At 48.1% G+C, this 21,656-nt stretch overlaps 1 protein-coding gene across 3 annotated transcripts in view; it reads left to right on the top strand.

The window, feature by feature from the left end:
- LOC140735561 (zinc finger MIZ domain-containing protein 1-like) overlaps positions 1–21,656 on the top strand; it is a 241,122-nt gene that overhangs the window by 52,940 nt on the left and 166,526 nt on the right. For 2 of the 3 annotated variants that reach the window (XM_073060760.1, XM_073060768.1), the window contains exons 3-4: positions 988–1,101; positions 8,171–8,276. In XM_073060760.1, coding sequence (XP_072916861.1) covers positions 988–1,101; positions 8,171–8,276 — 220 coding nt within the window. Of the gene's footprint in view, positions 1–987; positions 1,102–8,170; positions 8,277–17,773; positions 18,022–21,656 lie in introns of those variants that run through there. The other variant, XM_073060776.1, reaches the window with a different exon arrangement.

Here is a 21,656-nt window from a genome sequence, read left to right as displayed (position 1 = left end):
AACCAGAGGGATTGCTGGCTGTGTGTTCTAGAAACCAGAGGGATTGCTGGATGTGTGTTCTAGAAACCAGAGGGATTGCTGGATGTGTGTTCAGAAACCAGAGGGATTGCTGGCTGTGCATTCTAGAAACCAGAGGGATTGCTGGATGTGTGTTCTAGAAACCAGAGGGATTGCTGGGCGTGTGTTCTAGAAACCAGAGGGATTGCTGGTGTGTGTTCTAGAAACCAGAGGGATTGCTGGCTGTGTGCTCTAGAAACCAGAGGGATTGCTGGATGTGTGTTCTAGAAACCAGAGGGATTGCTGGATGTGTGTTCAGAAACCAGAGGGATTGCTGGATGTGTGTTCTAGAAACCAGAGGGATTGCTGGATGTGTGTTCTAGAAACCAGCGAGATTGCTGGCTGTGCGTTCTAGAAACCAGAGGGATTGCTGGCTGTGCGTTCTAGAAACCAGGGGGATTGCTGGCTGTGCGCTCTAGAAACCAGAGGGATTGTTGGATGTGTGTTCTAGAAACCAGAGGGATTGTTGGGTGTGTGTTCTAGAAACCAGAGGGATTGCTGGCGGTGTGTTCTAGAAACCAGAGGGATTGCTGGATGTGTGTTCTAGAAACCAGAGGGATTGCTGGCTGTGTCATTCTAGAAACTGAACATGGTTGGCCCAATATCCGTGAGTCTCTGAGTCTGGGGACGAGGACATAGGCCCAGAGGTGCCGTGCCCCAGGGTTGTGTCTATGTGTGTGTGTGTGTTTTTATTTGTCTTGTTTTACTGTTGTTTAGTTTGTTTTTGTTGTTGTTGATGCTTGTGTTGTTCTGAGCATCGTGAGGTGCTATCTTGGTGACGGAATGTGTGGCAACAATTACCCCTGTCCCCTCGCCCCCCCAGCACATCCTTAGTCCTGCTGGTTGTTGATGCAAAACGATGCACTTCTCTGAAAGTGTAATAAATAAGTGAACCTGAATCTCCTGATGTGATCTCCCTCTGTTCCACAGCATCTACAAAGCCCAGGCAGCTTCCAGACAGCAGCTCGGGAGCTTCTGGACTGGTGTGAAGATCCTCGTGCGTTCCAGAGGACCTTCGAGCAGAGTCTGATGGGATGTTTGTCGGTACGTCCTCTGATCCACAACTGGATAGCATTTAGCTAATTCATTCATTGCCACAGACGGCTATGGAGGGTGGGTCCTTGGATATATTTAAAGTGGAGGTTGGTAGTTTCTTGATTAGTCAGGGCGTCAAAAATCACAGCAAGAAGACAGGAGAATAAGGTTGAGAAGGAAGATAAATCAGCCATGACGGAATGGTGGAGCAGACTCGATGGGCCAAATGGCCTAGTTCTGCTCCTATATCTTATGGTCACTGCAGGGTGGTTTCTTCATCAGGACTGGGAAGAAAGGGGGAAGATGAAGGGTCTTGGCCTGAAACATCAGCTCATTATTCCTCTCCATGGATGCTGTCTGACTTACTGAGTTCCTCTAGAGCTCCTCCTCTCTGATGGTAGTAATCTCCTGTACCTCCTCTCTGATGGTAGTAATCTCCTGTACTTCCTCTCAGGTGGTAGTAATCTCCTGTACTTCCTCTCTGATGGTAGTAATCTCCTGTACCTCCTCTCTGATAGTAGTCATTTCCTGTATCTCCTCTCTGATGGTAGTAATCTCCTGTACCTCCTCTCAGGTGGTAGTAATCTCCTGTACTTCCTCTCTGATGGTAGTAATCTCCTGTACCTTCTCTCTGATGGTAGTCATCCCCTGTATCTTTCTCTCTGATGGTAGTAATCTCCTGTACCTTCTCTCTGATGGTAGTAATCTCCTGTACTTCCTCTCAGGTGGTAGTAATGTCCTGTACCTTCTCTCTGATGGTGGTCATCTCCTGTACTTCCTCTCTGATGGTAGTCATCTCCTGTACTTACTCTCTGATGGTAGTAATTTTCTCTGTGATGGGAATAATCTCCTTCTCTCTGATGGTAGTAATCTCCTCTGTGATGGTAGTAATCTCTCTGATGGTAGTAATCTTCTCTCTGATGGTATAGTAATCTCCTCCGTGATGGGAGTAATTTGCTTCTCTCTGATAGTAATAATCTCCTCCTGTCTGATGGTAGTAATCTCCTGTGCCTCCTCCCCCCACCCCCATCTCCTTATTTTGGCTTCTTCTCCCTTCCTTTCCAGTCCCAATAAACTTCCTCGGTCTAAAACATCAAATTTTATTCCTCTTAAAATCAAATTAAGTTTAATCATCATTCAGACAATACGTGGATACGGCCAGATGAGACCGCATTCATCTGGTGCCAAGGTGCAAAAACATATACATGCATTCAAAATAACAAGAGAGGGAAAAAAGAACATAATCACAGAAGAAAACACATTCTCTTAGTCCAAGACCCTGAGCAAAAAGTCCCTGAAATTGATGGTTCCCAGGAGTCCAGCTTGTAATTCCACAGATCTACACACAGGTGGGCAGCACTGATGGGAGAGGCCACCTCTAAGCTGAGTACGGACGCCACGCTACACCGCCTCCGGCATCTCCTCTTCACCTGGACTGCGGCAGCAGGCGAGCCCGCAGCTTGAGGCTTGGTCCTTATTACAACCGAGGTGACTCTGCTGCCCTGCCTCGTGTCTCCCGACCAAACAAGGGAAACAGGCCTGCAGCAATCAATGTCCAACAGGGTCTTGCGATTGCAATAGAAATGCCCAGGACTGTCACTCACTCTTTCCCTGCATGCTGCCTTCGCGCTCCAACTCCAGTGCTTTTAGTAGGCAGCAGCACAGCCGGCACCCAAGTTAGCTCTTCCAAACCCAAACCGGCTCCTCCCGCCGCAGCTTGGTGACCTGACTCTCCCATCGGGGTCCGACGGCCGGCCGGCCTCCCCTTTTCTGAATCGCTGGCCAGCTACTCCAAACAACAAGAAGCTCACTGATGCAGTGGACCCGCTATACTCATTGTTATTGGACCTATGATCTTAAAAAAACACATTTCACAAAGAAAAGAGCACCTTTGTTTGGCCCCCAGAGGCCCCTGCATCTGCACGTGCTCCCAGCCTACCACCATCTTACCCTTTGGAGATGCTGCCTGACCTGCTGAGCTCCTCCAGCGTTTTGTGTGCGTCGTTCTTAATTTTCTCTCTATTCTGGTTACAAACGAAAGGTCCCAAAAGTGAACCCAGTGACCCAGTTGTGTGTTTGTTCCATTTTCTGTTTTGGTTCCCAAACCACGACTGGGTTTGTCGCTCCGTGGCTTTTCCTACCCCGTCTGTGCCGGTGCCCTGCCCTCTCTGTGCCGGTGTCTGGGCGGCAGTGGGGTTACAGCAAGCAGGAGCCCCTGGCTGACTTTCTGCCGGGGTTGACGCGAGCCTGCTGTTGTGGTCTGTGCAGTTCTGTTTCCTGACCACCGAAACCTTGCTGGAATTAGAGTACAGACATCCTCTTTCCCCAGCCGCTGCAAAGCCAGGGAGTCACACTGGGGAAGCCAGCCCACGTCGTGACATTGAGAAAACGTTTGACTGGGAGTAGGCCATTGAACCTGTTTCACCATTCAATAGGAATGTAGCTGATCTATAAAGCTTGCCCACATCCCATGGAGTCAATTGATCTCCGGCTGAAGGTGATCAGCTGTCTTAGTACCTAGTGCTCTAGAAAATCTGGCACGACTCAGCCAGTCGGACAGCAGGAAGGACATGGGCCATTGACATTTGAGGGTTGGGATTAGACCCAGCAGGAAAGAGCCGGTTTAAAAATGCGGGGGAGGGGGGGGGCGGTTGGAGGTTTCTATTTCAGTTTCTGTCTTAGTTCTGTGTCAGTGGTTTGTACTCCCGTCCTGTGGATACAATGCCAGCTTCAGTTACCAAACCTGAACCAAATTTCCCCTCCACAAAGATGCTGCCTGCCCTGCTGAGATCCCCCAGCATTTCCTATGCGGTTTGTTTTCTCCTTCCTGCTTACAGTAAAGAACGTGTACAGTATGCAACCCGAAACACTTAGTCTTCGCAGCCATCCACACGAGAAACAGGACTCCATAAGAATGAATGACAGAAACACGTTAGAACCTCAAAGTACCCCCCCCCACACACACACAACACGCAGCAAAGCATCCACACATCAACCTCCCCCCCGCCCACTTCAGCAAAAACCGTCAGCAACCTCCAGCCACCAAGCAACAGCAAAGCGCCAAAGAGAGACCATGATCTGCACTAAAAAACTATTGTTTGCCCGAAGGTTTGACAAGCCACAGGCTCCCCCTCTTTTTTTTACTAACGAGGGACAGAGAGATGTCACCCATTTCACAGTGAAAGGGGAGACTGACGGTTGCCGTGACAACGTTGCAGTCGGCCACCTCGCTTTTTATTCCGAGGTTCTCCGACTGGAGAATAGGCAGCAAACTTGCCACCATGGAGAGAAAGCAAGAGTGAGTGTGACCGCTCGACTACAGAGACCTCCGTCCATACACCTGCCGCAGCGAAATCCTGATGTTCCTTCTCCCGTGACGCCTCGGTCGGCAACACCGACATGGAATCGGTCGACCATAGGGTGGCACAGGGTCGCACTCCAGAGGCGCCTTCTTCCAAGCTGTGTCTGGAGAATGTCAGAAAACAGTCAGCTGGCGAGCTCCAGGAGTGGGAACTCACCCGCCGTAAAGAAAAATCACGGTTTGAGTGCCGTTGTAGACCAGGGCCTTGATAGAACCCCAGCCACCTTGAAAAGGGAAGAAGGAGCCATTCAAGAGAGGAATTAAAGCTGTTTCCGCAGATTAACTCAAAGAGGCAGCCACTTGGAGCAGTCTTACCTCTGCCTACTATTTCAGGGTGCCTGAACAGTTTCCACTGACACTGTTTTGTGTGTGTTATGCTGTGGATTGTCAGCATCTGCTGAATCTCTTGTGTTCAGTAAATCTCTACTCCTTCGGGATCTTCCTCGCTTTCAGCTTTTCAAAACCATTGCAGTCCTTCCATGATCTGTCCAGCATTGATCTCATCCATTGCCAGATTTTTACCCTCTTTCAATCTATTAATATGCCTCTGTAATATGATACTTGTGTCCCACTGCTTACAGTGTCGCCTAGCCTTGTGTCATCGGCAGACTGATGATGTGGCTTCCTACTCCAGCCTGTGAGTCATTGATAAATACGGTGATTAGTTTGCGGTCCCAGCAGAGTAACTAAGTGAGTCGCATCCAGCTAACGTTGTTATCTTCACTCTTGTATCTTCTGACCTTCAGTCAACCTGGTGTCCAGGTCCATTCCTTCTGGTGGACTTCGTTAACCTCTTCCTGGAAGCCCATTTAACTAACACCGCATGCATTCCTCTTCCGCCCCCCCCCCCCCCCCCCCCGCAACACACAAAATGCTGGAGGATCTCAGCAGGTCAGGCAGCATCTATGGAGAGAAATAAAGGGTCAGCGTTTCATGCTGAGACCATTCATCATGACCGGAAGAGAAACTAGAATTCTTTCCCTGTTCTTTGAAAACACACATGACTGATCAGAATCAGGTTTATTATCACTGACATGTGATACGAAATCTGTTGCCTTGTGGCATGAAATCTATAAATAAATCCTGCAAGAAAAAGGAATGATGCTGTCACGTGGTCACGGACCATTCAGAAATCTGATGGCGGAGAGGAAGAAGCAGTTCTTAAAAGTTTGAGTGTGGGTCTTCAGGCTCCTGTACCTCCCCCCCCCCACACGAAGAGGGCATGTCCTGGGTGGTGAGGGTCCTTAATGATGGAGTCGCCATCTTTTGGAGATGTCCTTGACAGTGGGGAGGTTTGTTGCCCTTGATGATTCTGGCTGAGTTTACAATCTTCTGCAGCCTCTTTCAACCCTGGGCACTGGTGCCTCCATACCAGATGCTGATCCAAACAATCGGAGTTGCTCTCCACGGTACATCTGCAGAAATTTATGGAGTCTTCGGTGACGTACCAAATCTCCTCGAAACCCTAAAAAAAAAACAGAGCCGCTGGCACGTCTTCTTTGTGATTGGGCCGAGGATAGATCCTCGGTGAGATGTTGACGTCCAGGAAATTGAAGCTGTTCACCCTTTCCAGTGCTGACCTCTCAGTGAGGACTGGGGACTGGCATGTTCTCCTCGCCAATGAGAAACGTAGAAACACGACGTCTATCAATCCCGTTGATCAGACATTTTAATTATCTCTCCTGTTCCCACATTGACCAATCCCTCCTTGGTCTCCATTGCTCCTCGGTTGACGCTAAACTCAACCTAGAGGAGGCACATATCTATCGATTGATTGATTGAAACAGCATGGAATTGGGCCCCTTGCGTCATGCTGCACAGCAATTCCCTGATTTTAACCCTAGCCTAATCTCAGGATAATCTACAAATACCAATTAACCTTCCAATCGATATGTCTTTGGACTGTGGGAGGAAACTGGAGCACCCGGAGGAAACCCACACGGTCACGGGGAGAACATAGAAACATAGAAAATAGGTGCAGGAGTAGGCCATTCGGCCCTTCGAGCCTGCACCGCCATTCAGTATGATCATGGCTGATCATCCAACTCAGAACCCTGTACCTGCTTTCTCTCCATACCCCCTGATCCCTTTAACCACAAGGGCCATATCTAACTTCCTCTTAAATATAGCCAATGAACCGGCCTCAACTCTTTCCTGTGGCAGAGAATTCCACAGATTCACCACTCTCTGTGTGAAGAAGTTTCTCCTCATCTCGGTCCTAAAAGGCTTCCCCTTTATCTTTAAACTGTGACCCCTCGTTCTGGACTTCCCAAACATCGGAAACAATCTTCCTGCATCTAGCCTGTCCAATCCCTTTAGAATTTTATACGTTTCAATAAGATCCCCCCTCAATCTTCTAAATTCCAGTGAGAACGTACAAACGCCTTACAGGGAGGGGCAGGAATTGAACCTGGGTTAGCTGTACTGTAAAGTGTTGTGCTAACAACTACGTTACCGTGCCACCCTGGGTGGCCCACAGCTGGCAGTATGAACTCTCTGACTTCTGGTAACTGCTCCCACCTCCATCATTTCTCTAGCCCTTTCTGATCTACCTGGCCCCCCCATTTCCATGCCTGTTTCCCTTTCTGCCCCCTTTCTATCTGCCCATCACTCTCCCCACCGGTTCCCCTCCCCACCTCCCTCCCTTTGTCCCATGGTCCACCTTCCTCTCCTAATATGTTCCATCAGTTTCAACCCTATCTCCTCCCAGCTTCTGGCAGCATTACCACCTCCTGAGCCTCACCTGCCCGACCACGGCCTCACCCGACTCCATTACAACCTGCCAGCGGTCATCCTACCCCTTCCTTTCACCTTTTTTGTAATTATCCCACCTCTCTGTTTCAGTTCAGGTGAAGGCCTCGACACAAACTGTCCATTTCCATCCACAGATGCTGCCCGACCTGCTGAGTTCCTCCAAAGTCTGTCGAGTTTCTCTCTAAATACCTTTCTAATCAGAATCAGATTTATGAATATCAACATGCATCAAGAAATCTGCTGTTTTGCAGCAACAGTACAGTGTGAAACACAAAAAAAAAAAATCACTAAGTTACAATAATAAATAATAGTGCAAAAATAAAGCAAAATAGTGAGGTAGGATTATGGGTTCATGGACTGTTTGGAAGCCCGATGGCAGAGGGGAAGGATCTGTCACTAAAATGTTCAGTGTGTGTCTTCAGGCTCCTGTGCCTTCTCCCTGATGATCATCATCATTATATTCTGTGTTGTATGACCTGGGCGATCATGGTCTTTGACCATAATTGTTCTTGGCAAATTTTCTACAGAAGTGGCTTACCATTGCCTTCTTCTGAGCAGTGTCTTTACAAGACGGGTGACCCCAGCCATTATCCATACTCTTCAGAGACTGTCTGCCTGGCGTCAGTGGTCCCATAACCAGGACTTGTGATCTGCACCGGCTGCTCATACGATCATCCACCACCTGCTCCCATGGCTTCACGTGACCCTGAACATGGAGACTAAGCAGATGCTACTCCCTGCCCAAGGGTGACCTTCAGGCTAGCAGAGGGAGGAGCGCCTTACACCTCCTTTGGTAGAGATGTATCTCCACCTCACCACCTATTGATGGTAGTAATGAGAAGAGAGCATGACAGATGTCACCTTATTGAGGCATCGATGATGTCCTTGATGGTGGGGAGACTAGCGCCTGTGGTGCAGAAATCGCTTGTTGCTTGTTGATTTTGCTCCTTTTCTTTGCTGCAGGTTGTAAGCCATGTGTCGACCCAACAAGGCTTTGACCTGGAGCTTGGCTATCGGCTGCTGGCTGTCTGTGCTGCCCACAGGGAGAAATTCAGCCCAAAGTCCGCAGGTAAGGGTAGGTGCTGGAGGTGACCATCAACTCTGTGGCATGGTAACAAGAGGAGGGATATCAGAACCACCATCCCAGGTTGTTCCTTGAATTACATGCTGTAATCACACCAGCTGGGAAAATGGGCTGAAAATTGGCAGATGGAATTTAATACAGACATGTGTTACCAAGGTAGGACTTACACAGTGAATGGTCAGGCACTGAGGAGTGTGGAAGAACAGAGGGATCTAGGAATACAAATCCATAATTCCTTGAAAGAAGCGTCAAAGGTAGATGGAGTCGTGAAGAGAGATTTTGGTATACTGGCTTTCGTATGAGTACTAGAGTTGGGATGTTATGTTGAAATTGCCTAAGGCGTTGGTGAGACCTAATTTGGAGTATTATGTGCAGCTTTGCTCACCTACCTGCAGGAACAAGATTGAATAAGTTTGAAAGATTGCAGAGAAAATTTAGACTGTAAGACCATTAGACATAGGAGCAGAATTCAGCCCATCGAGTCTGCTCCGCCATTCTGATCCCAGATCCCACTCAACTCCATACACCTGCCTTCTCGTCATATCCTTTGATGCCCCGACTGATCAGGTAACTATCAATTTCCACCTTAAATAGGAGGGTACACCTCGTATACCCACCTCGTATGCCTTGACCTCCAGCACAGTCTGTAGCAGAACATTTCACAGATTCACTATTCTCTGGCTAAAAAAATTCCACCTTACTTCTGTTCTAAAAGATCACCCCTCAACCCCTCATTTATGGGGCTGTGCTCTCTAGTTCTGGATACCCCCACCATAGAAAACATCCTCTCCACATTTGCCCTATCTACATTCAATAGGTTTCAATGAGATCCCCCCCCCCCCCCCACCCTGGCATTCTTCTAAATTCCAGTGAGTACAGGCCCAAAGCTGCCAAACGTTCCTCATATGTTAACCCCTTCATTCCTGGAACCATCTCCGTGAACCTCCTCTGGACTCTCTCCAATGATAACACATCCTTTCTGAGACACAGAGCCCAAAACTGTTGACAATACTCCAAGTGCGGCCTGACTAGTGTCTTATAAAGACTCGGCATTATCTACTTGCTTTTATATTCTATTCCCCTTGAAACAAATGCCAACACTGCATTTACCTTCTTTACCACAGTCTCAACCTGTAAGTTAACCTTCTTGGAGTCTTGCACAAGGATTCCTTAGTCCCTCTGAACCTCTGATGTTTGAACCTTCTCCCCATTTGGGTAATAGTCCACACTATTGTTCCTTTTACCAAAATGCATTATCATACATTTCCCAACACTGTATTCCATCTGCCACTGTTTTGCCAAGTCTTCCAATTTGTCTAATGTAGGTTTGATTGCAACATTCAAGAGAAGTTTGGATAAGTTCATGCATGGGGTGTGTGCTCCAGGTGTGGATCAATGGGTCTAGACAGAATAACAGTTCAGCATCAACCAGATGGGCCAAAGGGTCTGCTTCTGTGCTGTAGTGTTATGTGACTTTCCGATACAGGCTGGGGTGGATGGTGTTCATGGGGTTAGTAACTGACTGCGCGGGGACGAAGAAAGACAATGAGCAGCAAGTGGAAGATGAAACTCAATGCAGACAGCCTCGGTTTACGACAGGGTTCTGTTCCCGATCTGGTTTATAACCCGGACCTTTCATCAAGGATCGAAGATGGTTGCGTGGGAGAGGATCATGGGAATGGCGGTGACGGGAGAGCATGGCCGCCAGCCGGACTCACTGACCCTGTTGGGCGAGCGAGTGAATTTGCTCAGGACTGCTCTGGTATGTGTGAAAAGGGATGTTTCTCAGTCACTCATCAGTGAAGCCCAAAGCCCAAAGTTGCACAACCATTCAGTCCTCGAACCAACTGGCACAACCCCAATCAGCATAACCACACCGTAGTCACATTGATTGCTTTGCCCTCCAACGGACTTTGATTTTTATTTGTTCTAATTGTGTTCTTTCTTGTAAAAAAAAAAGGTAGATGATTTGTATTTTTCTTGTGAACCCTTCTTATTGGATGCTCTGTGCTGGTGATGCTGCTGCAAGTAAGTTTTAAATGGCACCTGTGCACACATGGTCTTGTAGCCGGCAGGTGGTGTAGTGGCATCAGCACCGGACTTTGAGGTGAGTGGTCCCGGGTTCGAATCCGGCCGGCTCCTTGCATCCGTGCTGGGTTGAGCAACTTGGCTTGTGGAAAGGAACGTTAACAATACATGTACATGCAGATCACAATTAACTTGACATTGTCTTTGACCTTGCTGATAGTCCCAGCAATTATCGTTCATCCAAACTGAGGAATCAGTCAGGAGAAAAGTATTTGGGGGGTATTTGCAAAGAGGGAGGTTGAATGCCCTGCTGGGGGTGGTGGTAGAGGCAGACACAATAGGGGTATTTAAGAAACTCCTTCAAGATGCACGTCCTCCACACAACCCTGTCATGGTTTGGAGGCTTGTGTGCCTCAATGACCCGGAGAGCTACATTGGCTGGAGTCAGGGCTTTATGCTTTGCCTCTTGGTAGGGTCACCCATGCCAAACAGGTCAAAGGGCAGAGGCCAGACTAAGAGCGGTTCACCGGTCCTCCAGCTTTTGTGGGGTTCAGCTCAGGGCTAACAACCCTGACTGGACAAACAAAACTGTTATGGAAACAGCAATGAAGAATCCTTCTACAGCTGAGCGCAACGATATTCCTGAGTCTCCACCTGGGACCTGCATGACTGACAGTGGTGAAAACTGAGCAACTGACACAATGAGGGAATCCCTGAACACTGCCAGAGATCGAGGACTTTCATTGCTGCACTAAACACCAGCAGCATAACGGGGAGCAAGTAGACAGGCGCATGGATGATAGAAAAATGGTTATGTAGGAGGGAAGGGTTAGATGCATCTTGGCAGATTAAAAAGTCAGCACAACATTGTGGGCTGAAGGGCCTGTACTGTGCTCTACTGTTCTTTTTTTCCCCTCTCTATACAGGACAGACAAGGTAAAGAGGTAGTTTTCCCAGCTTTCAGTGAACTGGAAGGGTTTTAGATTTGGGGTCATGACTGCATGTGTGAGGGCTCCATCGGCTAGCACATGTCTTGCTTTTAACACATCTTTCTGTGCGGAAGCATCAGAGCTGCTTTATGTGCTAAGGGTGCTGTTTGGGACTTCACTCAGAGTCCTCTTTCTTTGGCACACCTCGTTAATGCAAATATCTTGTCAGCCAATCAGGTGGCTAAGCAGTGTCCACTAATAGATCCATCCTCTCTGCCAGAATCTTACTCTCATTCATAAAATTCAGCTGTAGTGCTAACAGCAGAAGAGTATATTATTCACAGAAACGAAAACCAAAGGATCCAAAAGAAACTTAGAAAGAATAGCCTCAGTAGCCACTGTATTAGGTGCCTCCTGTATGTTTGTGGTCTTCTGCTGCTGTGGCCCATCCACTTCAAGGTTCGATGTGTTGTCCATTCAGAGATGCTCTTGTGTACACCACTGTTGTAACGTGTGGTTATTTGAGTTACTGTTGCCTTCCTGTCAGCTTGAACCAGTCTGGCCAATCTCCTCTGACCTCTCTCATTAACAAGGCATTTTCGCTCACAGAACTGCTGCACATTGGATGTTTTTTGATTTTCGCACCATTTTCTGTAAACTCTTTTAAAAAGAACTGTTGTCCTTGAAACTCCCAGGAGATCAGCAGTTTCTGAGATACTCAAACCACCCCGTCTGGCACCAACAATCATTCCATAGTCAAAGTCACTTAGATCACATTTCTTCCCCATTCTGATGTTTGGTCTGAACAACATCTGAACTTTTTGACCATGTCTGCATACTGTTGTGCGTTGAGTTGTTGCCATACGATTGGCTGATTAGATAGCTGCACTTAGGAGGCCATTGAGTGTATATTTTTCTTATTGTAATTTGTAGTATATTTTATGTATTGCAGTGTAGTGCTGCCGCAAAAAACAAATTTCATTACCTGTGACAGTGATACTAATCTTGATTCTGATTCTGAAATAATTGCCCACTGAGATCAAATGGAGCGACACACACAGAAAGTTTGGAGGAACTCAGCAGGCCAGGCAGCATCTATGGAGGGCAATAAACGGGCCGAAACCCTTCGGCAGAACTGGAGAAAAAAAGCTGAGGAGCAGATCTGGAAGGTGGGGGGAGAGGAGAGAGAAATACCAGGCGATGGGTGAAACTTGGAGGGGGAAGGATGCAGCAAAGAGCGAGGAAGTTGACAGGTGAAAGAGACAGAAGGCCATGGAAGAAAGAAAACAGGTGGGAGGGGTGAGCACCAGAGGGAGGCGATGGGCAGGCAAGGAGATAACATGAGAGAGGGACAAGGGGATGGGAAATGGCGAAGGTGGGGGGGGGGGGGGAAGGCATTTACTGGAAGTTAGAGAATTCAGTGTTCGTACCATCAGGTTGGAGGCTACCCAAACAGAATATAAGGTGTTGTTCCTCAAGACACTTTTATTGTCATTTCGACCATAACTGCTATGTACAGTACATAGTAAAAATGAGACAACGTTTTTCAGGACCATGGTGTTATATAACACAGTACAAAAACTAGACTGAACTACATAAAAAACAACACAGAGAAAAAAAAACACAACTACACTAGATTACAGACCTACCCAGGACTGCTTAAAGTGTGAGCATAAATCCCGAGCTACACGTATTCTCCAACCTAAGTGTGGCCTTGTCCCGACAGTGGGGCAGGCCATGGATGGACTTGCTTGGATTGCACTTAGTTAAGGCCATACTTAGGTTGGAGGATGCGTGTAGCTCGGGATTTCCGGCTTCTGCAGATTTTCTCCTGTTTGAGATCAAGTGGAGACTGGCTACTTTGCACACTGACACTCAGGACTGCGCTGAGCCGAGTCCACAACAAAAACCACAAGAAACCGCAGCGATTTGTGGAAACGGCTCAGCCAGCGCTGGAACCAGCCTCCCTTCTGTGGACTTCGTGCAGACTTCAAAATGAGAATTAGATTTAATATCACTGGCAAATCACAATTAGATTTAATATCACAGGTGCAATTTGTTGTTATGCAGCAACAATACAATGCAATATATTATTATCATCAGTTACAGTAAAAAGTATATATATTAAAAAAAAGTGAAATTAACTAAATAGTGCGCAGAGGAAATAAAAGTAGAGTGTTTATGGGTTCAATGTTCACTCAAAAATTGGATAACCTCACCCAACCTGGACATTATCTCTCCTCTCTCCTCTCCTCCCCCTTGTGCAGAAGGTTCAAAAATCTGAAAGCACCAGGCTTCAATGAGAGTTGCTATCTCACTGTTTTCAGAATATTGAATGGACATGATTGTCGACTGTTTGCCTCACAATCTACCTTGTTATGATCTTGCACTTTATTATATACAGTCCGCCCTCCTTATCTGTGGATTCATCCAACCGCGGATCGGGAAAACCCGGAAGTTCTCTCTCCAGCACTCGTTGTTTGAGCATGTACAGACTTTTTTTCTTGTCATTATTCCCTAAACAATATGGTATAGCAACTATTTACATAGTATTTACATTGTATTAGGTATTATAAGTAATCTAGAAATGACTTAAAAGTACAGGCAGTCCCCGGGTTATGAATGAGTTCCATTCCTGAGTCCGTCTTTAAGTCGGATTTGAAGTTGGAACAGGTACATCCAGTATTATTTAGCATCAGTTAGTCAAACGTTTTTCTTAGTATATAGTACATATTTTACCTTTCTATGCATATAAAACACTTAAGAAACATACGTATTTCAATAATTAAACCACTGCGTTGCTTAGTAATAATTGTAGCTTTCATCGGGGCAGGGCCTTTCACATGCTCCATTAAAATTGTTCCAGTTGTTGACCAACTGTAGCCTAACACTTTTCCAATGACCGATGGCGTTTCACCTCTTTCCGATCACATTATTACTTCCACCTTATTTTCAATCGTGATCGTGATTATTTTCGTGAACAGAAACACTGCGGATTCAGAACTCCGCCGCCAGGTCCTAATGTCCACCATACATGTTAAATGATGTCTGGGGTTCCGCTGGGTCCTAAAGACCACTTCACTAAGTCAGGTTAAATAAGGGACTTGAGTATCCACGTTTTTTTTGGTATCCGCGGGGGGTCTCAGAACCAATCCCCCGCGGATAAGGAGGGCCAACTGTACATTGATCCTGCACACTTTGGATGTTTTAACACTGTATTCTGTTATTATTTTACCTAATTCTAGCTCAATACAATGAGATCGCATTTGTAGGAACAGTGTGCAAGACGAGCTTTATGCTGTATCTTGGTTCATCTGACAATAATAGTCCAATACCCGCGCCAAAACTCCTCCAGGATGACCACAACCTTGTGGTAGGCTTGGAGGCTTGTGTGCTTCACTGACCCAGAGAGCTGTGTTGGCTGGAGTCAGAGCCTTGTGCTTTGGCTCTTGGTAGGGTCACCCAGGTCAAACAGGTCAAAGGGTCGAGGCCAGACTAAGAGCGGTCCACCTGTCCTCCAGGTTTGGGGGTTCAGCTCAGGGCTAACACCCCTGCCTAGTAAATCAAAATTGTCATGGAAGCAGCACTGAAGAATCCTTCTACATCCGAGTGTGATGGTAAGGACAGACAGAGATGGAGGACCTTCATTGCTGCCCTAAACGCCAGTGGCAAGCCCAGATGAGCTGCCCTTCACAGCCCACTGTACCGATTCTCATGGACCCTGAGCTGTGCTGGATGCAGGGTCTCTGAAGGCGCTGAGCCGGGGGCTGCACTCAGGTCTACATCCCTCCTCCCCACCCCAGAGGCTGGGACAAAAGGGATTTCCTGTTGTGATTCCCATCAGCCAGTCCTTGTCCGGCCCTCTACCTCTCTGTTTTTTTTAAAGTGGACGAGTTCTCAGAGGGCACGGCTGGACAGAGGAGACAATTTGGTCTGTCTGATCCCCGACACCCTGAGCTGGCCTTCTGTCACAAGCATTCAAAGCCCGTGATCTGTTCAGACCTTCCAGGGGAGGTGGTTGTGAGTGTTTATAGAGCCTGTACCTACGTAGTCTGTCTAATCAAACGGAGTCAGCCTTATATGGTGTGATATGCATTCTGCCCTCTTGGGGGTGTCATCCTGAGGAACTATCGTATCTGACTCACCCAGAGTGCCACTGTCTGCTTGAAATCCAGGCTTAATTAGTCCTATATAAATGTCACCTTTTTACTCTCTTCTTTGTACCTGCCTTTGCTAAAAGCATTTTTAGATTTGCAGTATATTTTAAAGGTCTTTTCTATTTGTCATAGGATGGACTTGGTCTGTGATAGTGTACAGAGTTTTATTTTTAAAATAGTATTTAGCGGATATGAGAGCTGCCACTGGGCGAACTTCCCCTGTCTTTCCCCGAAAGATCTGACAATGAGGCTACGCTCGGGCTGGAGGGGCAGCACCTCATATTCCATCCGTTTAGCCTCTAACCTGATAGCATGAAGATCAAGTTCACCCCTCCCCTTTCTATCTTTTTCCATTCCCCATTCTGGATCCCCTCTCAACCCTTTCCTCACCTCCCTCTGGTGCCTCTCCTCCCTCCCTTTCTTCCATGGTCCATTCTCCCGTCTTATCGGATTCCTTCTTCAGACATTTACCTTTTCCACCCAGTTTCTTACTTCATCCCCACCCACCCACCTTCCCCCTTATCTGGTCTCACCTATCACCTGCCAGCTTGTTCTCTCTCCCTCTCCCCTCCCCTTCCTCTCCATTCCCCAGAGTCTCAGCCCAAAATGTTAACTGTCCATCTCCCTCTGTTGATGCCGCCTGAGTTGTTGAGTTCCTCCAGCGTTTTGTGTGTGTTACTCAGTAAAAGGAAGGAGCACTTCTGGCAGTGCCTCGTGCACTTTGCTTGCAGGGTCTCTGTACAAATCTATTGAATCAGCATCATGGAAGCTGGTCCTATTGTGGGTGCGAGGAACGTTAAGCACTTTCCAGGACTGAGATGGGGGTACCAGGGTGAACTAACGGTGCTCTGAACTGATGTACCAGATCACAGTGCACAGTGTTGGGGGTAATCTAGTGGCCAGGGCAGTAGCTAACTTGCAGAAAGCAGAGAGTTGAGGCCAATATGGATCATTTTCATTTGACATTCAGGAACTTGTGGAGGTCACAGGGATCAGTGCAGGGGCCTCAGTATTAATGACCAACTTGTTGGCTTTGGCGAGGGGATGGAGTATGCTGGGCCCAAAGTTGCTGATGATATAGGGCCGGCAGATAGAGTCACTGAACGCAAACGGGCCAAGGTGCAAAAAAAAAGGTGGACGATCTCAGCAAGTCAGGTAGCATCTATGGAGGAAGAAAACAACAGAAGTTAAGAGAAACTTATGTTCATGGCTAAGACCCATCATCAGGACTGGAAAGGGAGGGGGTGGAGGGAGGAATAAACAGAATAAAAGGGTGGTGAGAGGGAGAGAAGCACAAGCTGGCAGGTGATAGGTGAGACCAGGTGAGGAGGGATGAAGTAAGAAACTGGAGGCGATAGGTGGAAGAGGTAAAGGGCCGATAAAGATAGAATCTGATTGGAGAAGACCAGATTATGGAGGAAAGTGAATGAGAAAGGGATTCGGCCTCTACAGCTGTCTGTGGCAGTGAATTCAACATATTCACCACCCACTGGCTATCTGATAGATCCAGCCTCAGCTGCCCCATTGAATTGAATGGATGCCCCACAATCTAGATTTGCAATCCTTAGCCACTCTTCCATTTCCCACTTGCCCACCTCCCCCCAGCCCTCCATTTCCCCTCTCTCTCTGCTGCCCTTGTCCACTCCCCCTTTCCCTCCTCTCCTCCCTCTCACACTCCCACCCCTCCTCTCCTCCCTCTCACACTCCCACCCCCTCCTCCTCCTCTCTCTCACACTCCCCACCCCTCTCCTCCCTCTCACACTCCCCTCTCTTCTCCTCCCTCTCACACTCCCCACCCCCTCCTCCCTCACACTCCCCACCCCTCTCCTCCTCAACCCCCAACCCTCCTCTCACCCTCCCTCAACCCCTCCTTCCCCACCCCTCCCTCCCCTCCTCCCCTTCCTCCCCTCCTTCCCCACCCCCTCCTTCCCCACCCCCTCCTTCCCCACCCCCTCCTCCCCTTCCTCCCCCTCCCCACCCCTCACCCCTTCCTCCCCCTCCCCACCCCTCACCCCTTCCTCCCCACCCCTCACCCCTTCCTCCCCCTCCCCACCCCTCACCCCCTCCTCCCCCACCCCTCACCCCCTCCTCCCCCACCCCTCACCCCCTCCTCCCCTTCCCCAGCCCTCACCCCTTCCTCCCCACCCCTCACACCTTCCTCTCCACCTCATCCTCACAACCCACCCCACCCCACCCCTCCCCTCCCCTCCCCTCCCAGCACCCCACCACCCGGCGAGCCTGGGGGGGGGGGGGGAGTCAGAATTGGAGCCGCGGCTGGGCGACATGAGGAGGTCAGTGAAGGTGACGGGGGTTGTGGGTGGAGATTCCCCGGCTGCCTGTCCCTCCCCCCGGAGTGATCGGGCGGCTGGGCTCGGCTCCGCTCTGCACTCCGCTGCTTGTGTCTGCGAGCCAAAGGTTGAGGGATATAATGAATAATTAATGTGCATTGTGCAACGGCAGCTCGCCGGGAGGACGGGCGGGAGGACGGCAGCGCCTGCCCTGCCGCGCCGCTCTTTGTGTTGTGCTGCAGCCCGGGCGCCGGCGGAAAATGGAGCCCTGATGCCCACCTCACAGGGCACAGCCCCAGCCCCAGCCCCAGCCGACCCACCGCTCCAGGTAAGCGGGGCAGCCGCCCCCTCACGTCAGTCAGGGGGTTGGTTCGCTGACGGAGGGGGGCATTATGAATCCAGCTTCCCCCCCCCCCCCCACCCCCCCGGGGTCGCGGACTCAGGTGCACCCCGGTTGGGGCCAGCGAACCGGCGGGTCGGCGGCCGAGCGCGACTCGGGAACAAAAGCAAGGAAGAGTTGGGGTTTAAGGCGGCCAGGCAGATGGGGGAGAAGCGAGAGGACGGCTGACACCCGTGTGTTTCTCGCGGTTAATTTATAACGTGCGTGCTTCCTAAGCTTGGAATTTACATGCTTGCCCCCAAGCACTGGATTTGCCGTGTATTTTTAAACTTTCTTCTGGCGAACTTGTATTTCTTAAATGATATTATAGCCAAACAGTTAAACATGTTTCCCCTGCTGTGTGGATCGCGCATTTAGTGTAACGACTGCGTTGCTATTTAAAAAAAAAATCTATATGCATTCTAAACCAGTCTCTCACTATTAGGACGCAGTGCTACGTTGTGTATTGGCCAGTACCGGTGAAGTCCATTACTGTCTCTTACACCCCCTCCCCACCCCAGTAACTGCACCCTGTCCATTGCGGCCCTCGAGTGTGCCCCCCTCCAACCCCTGCCGCTGTCCTAATGTCACAGCCCACCGTTGCCCTGACTTGACCCCACCCCCAGATTGCTGCCTTGACGTTGGCTCCGTGTCCTGTGAGCCACAGACCATAGTGTCCCCCACCCACCTGACCTGGCTCTTCTCAGTGCTCAGTCTGTGCCGCTCAGCTTGGGAACAGGCCCTTCAGCCCACTGGGTCAAGCACCCTTTCACGCTAACTCTATTTCATTTCTCTCTCACCCAAAGTATCCCAAAAATGCACCCCCCCCCCCCGAGTTTTGCCACATGGGGACAATTTATATTGGCCATTTAATCTACCAGTGTGGAGCACCCAAGGGAAACCCACAGGGTCACGCACTATGACGCCAAGATTGGACAGCGAGGAAGGTTATCAAAGCTTGCAGCAGGATCTGGACAAGCTGGAGAAATGGGCTAACAAATAGGAGATGGAATTTAATGCAGTCAAGTGTGAGGTGTTGCATTTGGGAGGACTTGCACAATGAGTGGTAGGGCACTGAGGAGTGCGGTACAACTCCTGGGAATCCTGATCCATAATTCCTTAAAAAGTATCTTCACAGGTAGATAGGGTTGTAAAGAGTGCTTTTGGCACATTGGCTTCATAAATCAAAGTACTGAGTATGGGAGATGAGATGTTATGTTGAAGTTGTATAAGATATTGGTGAGGCCAAATTTGGAATATTGTGTGCAGTTCTGGTCACCTACCTACGGGAAAGATATCAATGAGATTGAAAGAGTAGAGCGAAAATTTACAAGGATATTGCTGGGACTTGACCTGAGTTATAGGGAAAGGCCGAATAAGTTAGGACTTTATTCTCTGGAGCGTAGGAGAAAGGGGAAATTTGATAGAGGTTGGGTGAAACTAGAATTAGTGGCTTAGGGTGAAAGGTGAAATATTTAATGGGAACATGAGGGGGAACTTCTTCACTCAGAATTTGGTGAGAGTGTGGAACAAGCTGCCAGAACAATTGGTGGATGTAGATTCAATATTAACATTTAAAATAAGTTTGGATAGGTACATGGATGGGGAAGGGTACAGAGGGTTATAGTCTGCGTGCACGTTGATGGAGGTAGGCAGGATAATAGTTCAGCATGGAATAGATGGACCGAAGGACCTGTTTCTGCGCTGTTGTTTTCTGTAATTCTTTGATAAGGTAGCAACTGGGCATTGAATCTTGGTCACTGGGGTTGTGAGCAAGCAGATCTTGCTGGTTGTGCTGGGGCCATTTACTTAGTCTCAGGCACCCTGGATTTTTTAAAATATAAATTTTGTTTTAGATATTTATCTTCTGCCTCTTGCATTTGTGTGTCAGTAGAAAAGACCAAATTTTAGATTTCCAAACATCAATTTTACAAAAAAAATTAAATGTTAAAAAGAATTTTGTATTTTGTTTTTAAAAAAAAGTTAAGTAATAGACCACGTTTCAAATAAAAACTTGATTATGTTTAAAATTAAACAAAGATAACAGACAGTTGCTAATGATCAATGATATAATGAGTTGAATGAACTAAACTGATTGACTGAGACACAGATGGGTGTGGAAGGAATCAAACTGGGTGAAGGACAATCAAACTAAAAGTTCAGGGTGTTGCAGATGTGATAGTTTAACCTTCATATTGCCAATTCTTACACCATGGCAAGAATGAGCATAGCAACAAGACACAAGGTAGTCATCCTGCACGCAGAAATTTTGTGGCAGGCAAGAGTTCAAAATGTGCTGTCCAAAGTCTTCTGAAGAAGCACAAGTAAACGCAGTGGTTGACTACGGAAACTGGGTGCAGAAGATGAGAGATACATCAAACTGATGTCCCTTCTAAAACAGAAGAGGTCCAGCACTGCTGTCAGTTTTGAACTTGCTGAAACCACTGGAACACAGGTACACCCCTCTACAGTTTGAAGAAGTCTTGTCAGAAGTTGTCTTCGTGGAAGAGTTGGTGCCAAAAAGCCATTCCTCAAAAGGGGATACAAAGCCAAGAGACTCAACTACTCAGAAAAACACAAGGACTTCGGTGGTGAACAATGGCACTGACGAGTCAAAATTTGAAATTTTTGGCTCAAGCAGGAGGCCGTTTGTCCTGAAGATCTAGAGAGTGCTACATGGATGAGTGTATGCAGTGAATAGATAACAGAGAAGCATGGCAGAGGTTCCCTGCGGGTTTGGGGCTGCATTTCTGCAAAGGGTGATCTGGTCAGAATTGATTGAATCCTCAGTGCTGAGAAGCACAAGCAGGTTCTTACCCATCATGCAATACCATCTTGGAGGCATCTGATCAGCCCCAACTACACTCTGCAGCAGGACAATGACCCCAAGCACACAGCCAAGGTCATAAAGAACTGTCTTCAGCAAAAAAAAAGGAACTAGGAGTTCTGCAACAGATGGTGTAGCCTTCACAGAGCCCTGACCTCAACAACACTGAGGCTGTGTGGGATTACCTGGAGAGACAGAAGCAGGTGAGACAGTTGAAGTCTGCAGAAGAACTGCGTCAAGTTCTCTAAGATGCTTGGAACAACCTACTGGTCGATTTCCTTAGGCACGGCAGTGTACCTAAGAGAATGTATTTTTAAAGGCAAGGAGTGGTAACACCAAATATTGATTAGATTTTTTTTATTATTGTTTACTGCTCTTTATAGTAATTTTTTTGATATTTAGAAACTTTTCAATATTTTTGCAAGCATCTTCACTTTATGAAATTTTTCATGTGCTGGGACTTTTGCACAGTACTGTAAAGGTTAGCTTTATTTATCACATGCATTGAGACATAGTGATCTACTGCATTAAGTCAATGGCTAGTTCCATCTGAGTGCAGCCCTCAAGTGTCAGCGTGTTTTTGGATCATGTCCATGATCCACTGACTCTATAACCTCAGCCTTTGTAATGTGGCAGGAAATTTTAGAGGAGATTTACCAGGATGCCACCTGGACTAGAGAGCATGTCTTACGAGGACAGGTTGAGTGAGCTAGGGCTTTTCTCCTTGGAGCGAAGGGGGGGGGGGGGGGATGAGAGA

This window comes from Hemitrygon akajei, chromosome 1 (assembly GCF_048418815.1).
Source record: "Hemitrygon akajei chromosome 1, sHemAka1.3, whole genome shotgun sequence".
Taxonomy (NCBI): domain Eukaryota; kingdom Metazoa; phylum Chordata; class Chondrichthyes; order Myliobatiformes; family Dasyatidae; genus Hemitrygon; species Hemitrygon akajei.
Note: the sequence above shows the minus strand (reverse complement) of the source record. Positions and strands in the feature narration are given on the sequence as shown.